The sequence below is a fragment of the Jatropha curcas genome, chromosome 4, assembly GCF_041381405.1.
Source record: "Jatropha curcas cultivar XTBG-Jc1 chromosome 4, XTBG_Jcur_1.0, whole genome shotgun sequence".
NCBI lineage: Eukaryota > Viridiplantae > Streptophyta > Magnoliopsida > Malpighiales > Euphorbiaceae > Jatropha > Jatropha curcas.
Window position 1 is genome coordinate 24,205,935 of NC_143154.1, and position 11,717 is coordinate 24,217,651.

The 11,717-nt window shown below is 28.4% G+C and overlaps 1 protein-coding gene across 2 annotated transcripts; it reads right to left on the minus strand.

Annotated features, from left to right (window-relative positions):
• Positions 1 to 1,887: 1,887 nt before the first annotated feature.
• ZFP4 (zinc finger protein 4) lies at positions 1,888 to 4,840 on the minus strand. Of its 2 annotated transcripts, XM_012231059.4 has the most exons (3): positions 4,590 to 4,729; positions 3,985 to 4,089; positions 1,888 to 2,863 (listed from the first exon to the last, which is right to left on the minus strand). In XM_012231059.4, the coding sequence occupies exon 3, from the start codon at positions 2,815 to 2,817 to the stop codon at positions 2,023 to 2,025; it is 795 nt and encodes a 264-aa protein (XP_012086449.1). In that variant the 5' UTR covers positions 2,818 to 2,863; positions 3,985 to 4,089; positions 4,590 to 4,729; the 3' UTR covers positions 1,888 to 2,022. The 2 variants fall into 2 exon arrangements, with proteins under 2 accessions (XP_012086449.1, XP_012086450.1); XM_012231060.4 differs by lacking the exon at positions 3,985 to 4,089 and having other exon boundaries at positions 4,590 to 4,840.
• Positions 4,841 to 11,717: the final 6,877 nt, after the last annotated feature.

Here is an 11,717-nt window from a genome sequence, read left to right on the forward strand (position 1 = left end):
GAGAAATTGTAAGAATGTGCGTGTCTATATATCTGTGTGGGTTTTGCGGTGCAATGAATAGACATGAGGTTTGGATATTGTAATTATACAAAGGAATGAGTTGTAACAAACAACTTCAGTTTTAATTTGTTTTTTTGGTATTTATTTGCTGGCTTTTGCCATTTTTTTTTATTTGGATAAAAAAATTTAATTTCTTTCTTCTTCAGACGATTCATATCTTTTAAGGAAGAAAAAATAAATCGGTTCACAAAGGATGGGTGGATTCAGTTTCATGTCTTCTTAAGATTGTTAGTCAGATTAAGTTTCCTTTCTGATGAGTCTAAGAATGCAAGTTCAGGAATTATCTTTTGAATGTTAGTCCTGAGAATTAAAACCAATCGATAAAGTGAACAACAAAATTTTTTATTTTTTTTCATTCCTAGCCTCAGGCATTCCCACGTCACCGCTCGCTTTGCTCGATTGCAACTGAGAGACGCGGTGGTTGACTCTGATACTAATTGTTGATCTTGGAAGATCTAAACCTCAAAAATTAGCAGTTGAGAATGGAAAAAATTCAAGTTCATGTAAAATCCTATGTTGAAATCTCATACTTCAAGACAAATTTCATATCTTATCTTGCAGCTAGAACCCTAATATCTTATCTTGAAATTTTATTAATCTTCACTGGTAGGTATAAATCAAAAGAAATGCTTTTTTTTTTAATGTAAAACATAAATATGTAGTCTAGTCCTTTACAATTTAATTAAATTTTTAAAAATGAGGTCTCAATTTGAAAATACAGTTTCAATAAATCGTAGCAGTATATGAAATTCTAAGATGAATCAACATTTACCTTGGACCTTCTAGAGAGATGGGTCCCACTTTAGAAAATAGGCCAACAGACAGAACATGAAACTTTCCGAAAAAGTGGAAATTTTCCATGAACCCTTAATCAAGAATATAATCTTCAGACTCACTCTGCTGCTATTGTTGGTTTTTTGGTGCCTGGTGGTAAAGCTTCCATAACAAACCCATTCGAGCTAATTTTATAAAACGTTGTCTTAATTTTTAAAAATTAATTCAAATCCTAGTTATATTATCAAACACTATAAAAAATAACATTTAGCGTTTTATTGATAAAAATGCTAAAAACTACTTAAAAAACTGCTACCGAACAGAGTGATTAACATGACGTAAAACTCAAAGCTAAGAAATATTATCACCACAAGTCCACTTATATTGAAAACCCAAAAAAAAAAAAAAAAAGGATTATATTAAATATATTACAATCTGGTTTATTATGATGTCATGTTAATAATGAGGAGTGCTTTAGCCTTTAGGGCAAGGGAATGTTGAAAAGCTGTCTATGGTTACTAAAGAATCTGAAATGACATAAACAAGCAGTTTCTGTATAATCAGTTAAGGAAGTGACTTGTTTTGTTTTTTTTATTCAAGGGGGAGGAATGCAGATATTTGAATATCAGATGTTCTATATTAGGACAGAGTTACTTTTATTTTAATGTCCAAATGTCGTAGCATGAGCTCATGACATGATTCGCTTCCAAGAAACTTATCTAATCATAAACTATTACAGTAGGGCCTAAGGTTCAAATCTTTATGACTAGGAAGAAGATTTTTTACAATAGTTTAATTGACTAGTCTCTGTAGATAATCCAACAATGAGCTTCAGTATCAACAAGTTGCACTTGTTTAAGATCGATTAAAACAAAAAAAAAAAAAAAGAAAAAAAGATCAAGCAAGAAAGCAACTAGCTTTAACAGCGACAGCAAATAAAAAGCATCATACAAATCAGAAAAGGCACTAAAAGCTCCAAAATAATCCTTATGAAGCTCTAATGCACTAAAATACATAATATCACAGCACCAAAGTGAAGAAGGAAGATCAGATAAAAGAAAGAAAGTACTTATAGTAAGAAGAGTAAAATCTGAGCTAAAGCTCATGCACATTCTTGCTATACAAAGACTGAAATATTAGAAAAAGCAGACAGTACTAATACCCAGTTCTGAGAACTCCTCAAGAGACTCAAAGTTTCAACGTAAGGTCTGGTGTAGAATTCGCCAGATCTGCTGCTGGATTTTCCCCAAAAAAGTTCATATTTGAAGCTCCTGTAAGTACAAATCTTTGTTCATGAGTAGTATCTTCTGCTTCAGTTATCTGTCGAAAACTGCCTGGCCATAACAGCTCTGCTTCATCATCCTCCATAAAAAATGGTAGACCAAGATAGCTCTGATCAAATCTTGCACTATTTCTTATATCTTGTGGCCTTATTGTTGTTGAAACATTTTGATGCAAAGAAGAATGTGCTTTGATTCCCAAAGACCGAAATGAGGATCCATGTAAAGGCAAAGATGCTAAATTGACGTACCTTTCGGAGAAAATCCCCATCCTCATTGCTCGTTTTGCGAGTGTCCTTTCTCGCTTATGAGCATTCTGATGACCACCAAGTGCTTGTGAGCTGAAGAACTTTCGCTGACAGTAATTGCAGGAAAAAACTCGCGGTATTGCTGCTGTTGAAGTATGTGTTGCAGGTTCATTGCTACTTTCACTAGTACTTGATAATGAGAATCCTATCGAGTCCTTCACTCCTCTGTCTACTAATTCATCATTATTCAAGCAAAGGGTTAAGTCCAGGGAAAGTGTTTCTGAACTAGATTGAGCAAGTAATATCGGATTTGTGATATTGGAACTGTTAGTAAGACTGTCATTTGAAGGACCCACAGAATTTTCATGGATGGATAAGTTTGAAGCTACTTGGCTGCTAACCTCGGAATCATTCTCCAAAGAGGCTTCTACTTCAAGATCAATTGTAGGTTTCATAATTGAAGTTGAATTTAATATTGAACAACTATGAGATCATCTTTGCCTGTAAAGTTGGACAAATTCAAACGTTTACTATTTTCAAGTGCATATAAATAAAACCTACTTAACAATGATTATAACAATTAGAAACTTACAATAAAGAATAAAGGACAATTGAAATTGAAATAAGGAGAAAAATAAAGAAACGAAAAGAAATTGTACTACATTTTTTTGCTTCATATCATTTATAGCATGAAAAAGCATAATCCTATTTTCTTTAATTTTTGTGCATTTTTGAAGTCGAAAGAAACTAAATCAAGAGAGTTGTACTGTTGTAAATACTGTTTAGTTCAGGAAAATTTTCCAACCACATCACAGAATAATCAAGATTTTCACTTCTCATCAGATGCTAAATGTCTTTAATTAATAGCAATTTTAACATTTTTCATTTCTTTACTTTAAAAGAACTAGTTTTCTCTAGCAATTAATTTGCCAAGTTGATTATAGTTGTACAAATCAAAATTGATTGAAAAAAAGTAATATATTATAGATTTGCTGTTAGTCAAATATTGGTAATACAGATTTTGGACGTAAGTTCATTTTCTTTGCTTTTCACTCTCCTTAACTATCAATTCTTCATACAAAAAAAAAAAAATGCTGGCAAGAGAAGGTAAGTAAAACTTCAAGAATCATAATCAAGTCGAAAAGATACGAAAAAAGATGCATCTGTTGAAACTACCCTATAAATTTAACTCAAAGGTAGGACTCTAACATGAAGAAAGAGCTAAATGGTTCGCAAACCAAAATCAGCATACTAAAATCAAAACGACCAAGAAGATGAGAAAAATAAAAACAACAAGATATAAAAATGACAAATCTAACAAAGGTAAAATGCAAATTTGCAGTGCTATGTGCTAGATCGAACAATTGCATAATTTCTTGTTTGTGTCTAAAGAAAATTAGAAGAGACAGAGAACATTCAAGAAAAAATATTCAACAGATACTAAACTTTCAAAATAAATAACTTGAATTAGTTGTTAAGAAACTAAAAGATAAAAAAAAACAAAAGGCGTTACCAGCACACAGGACTTCCCATCTTAAAAACAGAAAGTAGAAAATAAACACATATAGTAGTTAATGTAATCTTATTTTGAAAGAAAGATTATACAGTACATGTATACTTACATTTATGCAGATCATGGACATCAACCAACATAAATACAGCAGCAAAAGTTTTCAACCAAGAAAATCAGTCCCCCCATGGTAAATATAACCTGAACCAGACAAGTCCTGCATATCCAAAACCCAAAATTGACCTGAAATTTAGTAAATTCAGGCTTTTTATCTTTTATTCTTAACTTTTTTTTCCTTTTGAAAAGTATTTAGATCCATCTCTTCTCAATATTTAAATCTCATATGGATCAAAGTATAAACCAATTGGAGATGGTTTAATATTAGAGTTTGACAGGCTCTTTTATAACTTGCAATAAAGATTATTAGAAAATTTTGTATATTACCCTTAAAAACAAAACAAAATTAGAACATACTTCATCTATGCTTGTAACCAAGACATAAATAATTACTTAATTAATTAATTAGGAAAAAACTCCTTGTTTGAAAAAAAAAAAAAAAAAAAAAAAAAAAAAAAAAAAAAAAAAAAAAAAAAGAGAGAGAACTAGATGAAGCATTAACACAAACATTAAATCTGCATAATAAATAAATAATAATCGAGATGAAGAAAATAAAAAAAAATGAATATCGAAGAATTTACAGTAAAAGGAGACTCATACCATCCTATCAAATATAGCAAGTGAAGCTAATTTGGCAAGATAAGCTACAAAGATAGATAGCTTATTGATGATACCCAGAAAGAAAACTGCTTAAAAATTGGAGACATCATCTACGCAAAGCTTGTGGATTTCTTTGTATGGTTGATCATCAAAAGACAAAAGCAAGCAAGCAAGCTTGTTGGTTTCTTTTGTTTTTCAAAAAAATAAAAAATGGTAGAAAAGGAAATGGTGAGAGAGAAAGAAATAGTGGGCACTGATGTTTAATTATGGGAAAGCAAAGGTAAGAGGAGAAGGGTGGGGGGACAATGGTGGGAGTCAGATAAGTCAGAGAAAAGGTGGTGTTATGTTTGTGTTTGTGTTTAAAGATAAAAAAACAGAAAAAAAATGCTTCATATCCTACAGTGTCATGGCTACACTATTATCATGATTGGTATTAGATCCGGCCCGAATTCTGAACCGGTCAAGGAACCGGACCAATGGATCACTGATTTGATTGACCCAGTCTGGTTCAAACATGGTTCAATAAGTTTATATTGGTTCTATTTTTTCATGGTTCAAAAACTTAAAAGCAAAATCAGCTCAATTCTGAGTTCACTTCACCAGTTCTCGAGTCAACCCACCAGGCAATTCCGGATTGAATAACTATGGTTATCATACTAAAATCCTAGAATTTAAATGTAAAGGTATATATATAAAAAAAATAACCTTACAAACATTGCTTTAAATGAATTAATATCGTCAATCACCTCCTGATCTGATTGGTCTTCCTACCTCTCGTAAGAGATTCTAAAAGAGAACTCATATTGTTATTTCGGCCCATCAGACCTTCCATATATAAAAAAGATGAAATTAAATAGAAATCCTCCGGGATGTCTAACCGGTCTCAAATCTAATTTTTTAAACCGGCTGAAAATGAAGAAACTAATAAGAAACATGTCGAAACAAAACCAACCCTATAAATTAGTAAATGGTATACCTAGTACAGTAAAATGTTTTAACCAAAAGCAAGAAAGCAAGGGGGAAAAAAAAAAAAAAAAGGAGATGACATATGACACGGTTATGAACACTTGGTATCGCTAACTCACAAAAAAAAAAAAAGAGGATCACAACAAGGATAAAGGCTTTTTAAGCAAGGGCAGTGTACTTGGTGCTTATTTGTTGATGATTTTTGTGGCAACTTCCTAAAGTAGTCTCTTAAGTCTCAAAACTACAACTGAGATAAGAACATATTTTCCTTTCTCCCACTCTCTTTTTCAACATATACATACATAGAGATAGAGGAAAGCAAAACAAAGAAAACAGTACTAGTCATTAGTCCCACAAAAGATTCTCTTTCTTTCTTTCTTTCTCCACTCAAAAATTTTATTTGCATACAACTCCATAGTGCATGGGGTCACCTCTTCATTCATCAGAATCACCGTCAATCTTGTTGTGCATGTCCACCTTATTCTCCTCGAGTGATGGACGACTTTTATAATTTTAAGTGTTTAGATTGTAGAAAAGGTATATATAAGAGCAACCACAAACCTTAAATAATGTCATCACTAAGGTAAACAGCTTCAATTTCCATAAGAGTGAGAATATAAATTCGATCTCTGTAAATCGCACTAAAGCAAAAAAATTTTACGTTGTATAAACTGAGAGAGATTAAGTTTGGGCATACTCATAGAAAATTTAAAAAAAAATTAGAAAAAAAGGCCAAAATAACATGGTACTGTGGTAGAGCATTGGCGATAGTATAAAAAGACTTGAACTTGAGACCACGTTTTAAACTAAGACTACACTAAAATGTGTTTCCCTTGTCTTTCTTCCCTAGATTAAGTTTTTCTTTTTTCATTTTGGAAAAATTAACCTAATTAATAAAAAAAAAAATTTATTTTTTAAATTTTATTCTTCACTTTTAATTTTAACAATTTTATACATAAAACTTCTATAGTTTTACAATTCTATCATTATGCCTGAATTTGCTCAAATGCCAGATAAATGAACTCGTTTCTATAGTATAATAACATACAATTTGAGTTTGACAATATAAATAAATAAAAAAGATAACATCAAATTAATCACCTCATGCCAAATTTCATCTAACATTGAATCACTGAAAAAAAAATTAAAAGTTTCTGTATAAAATTATTTCAAAATTAATTTTTAATTATTCTCCAATTGACAAATACAATTTAAAAATAATTTTTAACTATTGTCCAATCGAATATTTAATTGGTGTGTTTTAATTTATAAAATGCCATGCTTACCATGTTTTCTTTTTTTCTTTTTTCTTTTTTTTTTCCTTTTTAAACTTGTTCAGCAACCAAAAATTCAACAGGGCACATGTCCTTTGCAGCTCTACCTATTATAATACTCTGCATTATTATTGCTTTTCTCTAGTTTTTTGTTTTTAAAGAAGATCCTTACGACTCCATTGTTTTGGTTGCTTTTAAGGGTATGGACTTACAATTTTTATATAATATTCATCCTTGTCACCAATTATTATCTACCAATGTCATTTATTAATGGAAAAAGTACAATTATATCCCTGGCATTATTAACTATTTTTTTCTTATATTTTAAAAATTACACTATTTTATCTTTATAATTTATCTCTGTTGAACAAAATTATTCTTCCATTCATTATTTCAAATTTAAATTGTTAACATATCTAAATTATAGGAATAAAATAGTGTAATTTTTAAAATACCATGTCAAAATATAATAAGATATAATTTTGCTTTATATATATATATATATATATATATATATATATATATATATATATATATATATATATATATATATATCTTAATCAGATTATAACTATTGTCTGGCATTATGTAGTCAATATATGTGATACTTTATTTTTTAGTATAAATTGTTCAACGATAGTTTTCATATTTTTTTTAATCATTCAATAAGTATTTAATAAGTGTAATTTTATAAATTAAAATATTTAATAAATGTAATTTTATAAATCTAAACTCTAAAAAATCTAAAATTTTTATTGATTAATTGTGTACCCTAACAAAAGCTGAACCCTAAATTTCCCACACTTTTACCTGTAAAGAACGGCCAGTAATAAAGTAAATAATAGGAGATATATGCTTCATTCCCCAAAATCCCCAACGACAAAAGAAAAAGACTAATTTTGATTGGTCAAAAATAAGTGACCAATAAAATCACGCCACGTGCACTTTACTATGAGAAAATTATAATACGGTCTCTATAATTTGTGAATACAACTAGTCCATCCTTATATTTTGAAAATAAACTAATTCTTTTTATGTTTTGCTTTCGTTTTTATGTTCATTAATTTTTTGTATCTTTTCTATTAAGTGTCTTATGAATGACGAAAATTTTCTTTTTATCTCTTCTCATTTTTAGTATATTTTAAAAAATATAAAGATGGACTAATTGTATTTCTCAAACCATAGGGATCGTACTGTAATTTTTTTCGATATTAAAATTTTAATATGTCTCCCCATTCACCCCTACTTTTTTTATTGACTTAATGGAAACAATTTAAAAATTGGATAGAAAGGACTTAGTAGTATAATTAAAGTAAAACATAGGAAAAAATTGATATGTTTTAACAAAATAGGGTGACAGACTAATTGTATTAACAAACAACATGAATGGTACAGTAATTTTTCCTCTTACTGTTCATGATATACTTTATATATATCTTATTCACATCTATAGGATTTTATATTACAAAAAATATATTTGGTCCGGCTAGGTTTGGCATAATTTTCACAGAGGTTAAAATGTCTAATAGGAATACTTAAAAAAATTTTGTTATGTTTTTCTACATTGTACCCTATTTTTTCTTCTTGGCAATTCTGCCCTAATTTGAAAGCTCAATTTCAATTATAGCTTACATCCTAGAAGTCAAAATTTTGAAAAATAATAATATTTTATTATATCCAAATTAAAAATAACCTTAATTTTTTTTCTTTTTTTTTTCTCTAATATAGCCTCCTTTCTAATTTCAATCTTCAAACCTTAGTTTCCCTTTTCATTTTTTTTTTTTTTTTTGTTCTCTTTCTTATTCTTTTTCTCTATTTCTCGCTTCAATTTCTACTTGTCCTTTAATCTCAGCTCTCTATCTTCACTTTTTCTCTCTTCTTTTCTCCTTTTTTTTTTTTAAAAAAAAATATTTATTCTAGTTTAATTTTCTCCTTTTCATCCTTTTCTTTTCCTTCTACTTTTTGTTCTTTCAACATTCTCTCCTTTGCCCTTTTTACTAGAGTGGGAAGAGGGAATTACAGAAAAGAAAAAGGATAAAAACGAAATATTAACAATTTTTTTTTCAATTTTGATTAATAAGATACAATTGCAATTAAATTCAAGTTAGTGTTGAATACCCAAAATAATAAAATTATATTACAAATACTCAAAATTTGAGATAGAATTATCTATTAGACTAAAGTTTATCCATTAATTAAAGTTATTTTTTTAGTAGGAAGGGGATTCAAACCTAAATTTATTATCAAGTTATATATGTACTTACCACTAAGCTATGTCTTGGTGTGCCACTAATCAGAAATTTGGAGTTTGAGTTCTGAGTATAAGTACATTTAAAATTTAGTGTTACCCGTTAACGAATCTCTCGAAGTGAATTCAGATTAGTTAAACTAATGGATTTTAGATGGTTTAAAAAAAATTTTGAAACCTATATTTTAAATTCAACTAGTCTCTATTGTGCATGAAACTAGAGTTTTTATATTAAGGTTGTTGGAGTTATTAAATTATTCAAATTATTGTTTGGACTCACCAATAAAGATGAAGTGCACTAAGAAATTGAATTCTCATGAAATAATTTGCTTGCAAAAAGAATACCAAATAAATAATTTGAAAAGATAATTTTAATAAATTTTGAACCCATACCATAGGCAAATAGGCATAGGTATATAGAGGCATATGCAAGAGTCACTATATACCTATAGAGTAGGCCTAGGCCATTAGAAACCTAAGACACATGCTAATAAAATATTAACTGCTTTGATTACTTAATTAGAAGTAATTAATAAAGTATAAAAAAGGTTTAGATGACCAATGTAATTGCAATCTCTTGACTTATTATCCCAATTCATGTGGGCTTTGAGCTTTGTCTGATTGAACATGGCAAGAATCAATGGAACAGTCCATTTCTCAAGAAAAAAAGAAAAGAAAAGAAAAGAGAGAACACCAAGAAATTAAAATAATTCAATTCAACTCTCCTTTCATGTCCATGCCCACTTCTAATAAAATAACTAGTCTTTTTGTTCTTTTTTTTTTTTTGTTATCCTGACAGGGAAAGGAAAGGAAAGGTAAGGAAAGGAAAGAAAGGAAATGCATGGTGCACTCTCCATTATCCATCTTTATTCGTTTCACACTACTATAAATAATGACAATACTATTTTATATATAAATTTTACATAACTATTTATTCTAATATCATCAACTTGCATTTACTGTTCATTATTATTTTTAATCTCAAATTTAATATTTCATTAATTTGAATTATTTACATATAATTTTTAATTGATTTAGTATTAGTTTAACATAAATAGTGTAAATATACCTCTAAGAATAATAGTAAAAGAAAATTATTAGATATATTATTTTATAATAAAAAAATAAAGGAACAAAATTTTTAAATGTTTTCAAATCTAAATTTTTGGTTGAAACTTTACGATCATTCGCTAGAAAAAAAAAAATTAAAAAATGTCTTATACAATCATGATATCTATCATAAGATAAAACCAACAACTTCTTTGTCTCCAAGGTAGAATCCTTCAAGGACCTAAGGAGGTCAGCCATAGCCCCCCACCCTGTTCAAAAATGTATTGACGGACATAGGATTTTAAAATGGGGGAGGGGAATATAAAATGTCTATTTTGAAGGGGCAGAATATAAAAATAAAACAATATTTAGTAAAATTCAATTAGAAATTTCAAAGGAAAAAAAAAAAAAAAAAAAGCTTGGGTGCGTCCCAGCGTTGATAAGTTGATAAGAGCAGTGCAGGTGGTTAATATGGAAGTAAGCACCATGGTAAATATGAGTCTTACTAATCAGCATAAACGCAGTAATTTTGAGCACAAATATAGTGTGGCAATAGCTATTTATAAACACACTACTGTACAATAATACTCGTTGGCTGTTCTTTTATCTTTAAAAGTTGGTCCGCCTTATTAAGAGAGCTGACTTCACTTAGGGAATGTGCAAATGTGCGGTTCGATTTTCGAACAAACTAAACAGTAAAAAATCAAAAATGAAACTTTTTTGAAACCGAACTAAACTAAAATAAATTTGAAAACGGAATTAAACTGATTAGTTTAGTCTGATAATATCGGTTCGATTTTACTCAGAAAATAAATATTTTATAATAATCGATCTAAAGACCAAACACTATAGAAGATTGAAATCCAAAATTGAAAATCGAATAACCAGACCAAAAATAAAAATAATTCATTTTAATTCGGTTTTTTAGATTCTTTTTCGGAGTTTGCTAACCCCTAACTTCACCCTTGATTATTCTCTGCCTATAATAATTTATAATAATGTAGCATTGAATCAGCAATATCATATAATCACATAACATAAAAACCAACAATATTAAAGCTTTATTACACACTAAGACATAATTTAACGGTAAGTATATATATGACTTGACAATAGAAATATCAAAATTATATATTCTTACTATTAGTATGTCTGTGCTATGCACAGTAAATATCTTCATCTATAATCTTAGAGATATTGTGATAATATTTTAAAATTATATATTTTAATTAAGAAAAAATTTAAAATTTAAAATATTTATAATTTTATATTTGTTAATTTTATTGAAAATTATTTAAATTAAAGAACATCTATTTCAAATTCAAAATATTAGACTAATTATATAAAAAATTAATGTCTATGAAAATATATATATATATGAAATATTAATATATAAATATTAGACTAATTCAAATAAAAGGAAATATATATGAAAATCATTGATTTAACTTATTTTTGAATTAATAAAATTTTTTAGACGATATTAAAAGATAATAAAATAAATAAAATAACATGGACAATAGAAATTCAATCATAGACGTATATATATCATTTTTAATGATAACTTCACATAAACCGGTTTCTCTTATA

What these genes read in the sequence shown, in the direction of transcription:
- ZFP4 (XM_012231060.4), bottom strand. Translation starts at nt 2,817, where the DNA reads ATGAAACCTACAATTGATCTTGAAGTAGAAGCCTCTTTGGAGAATGAT.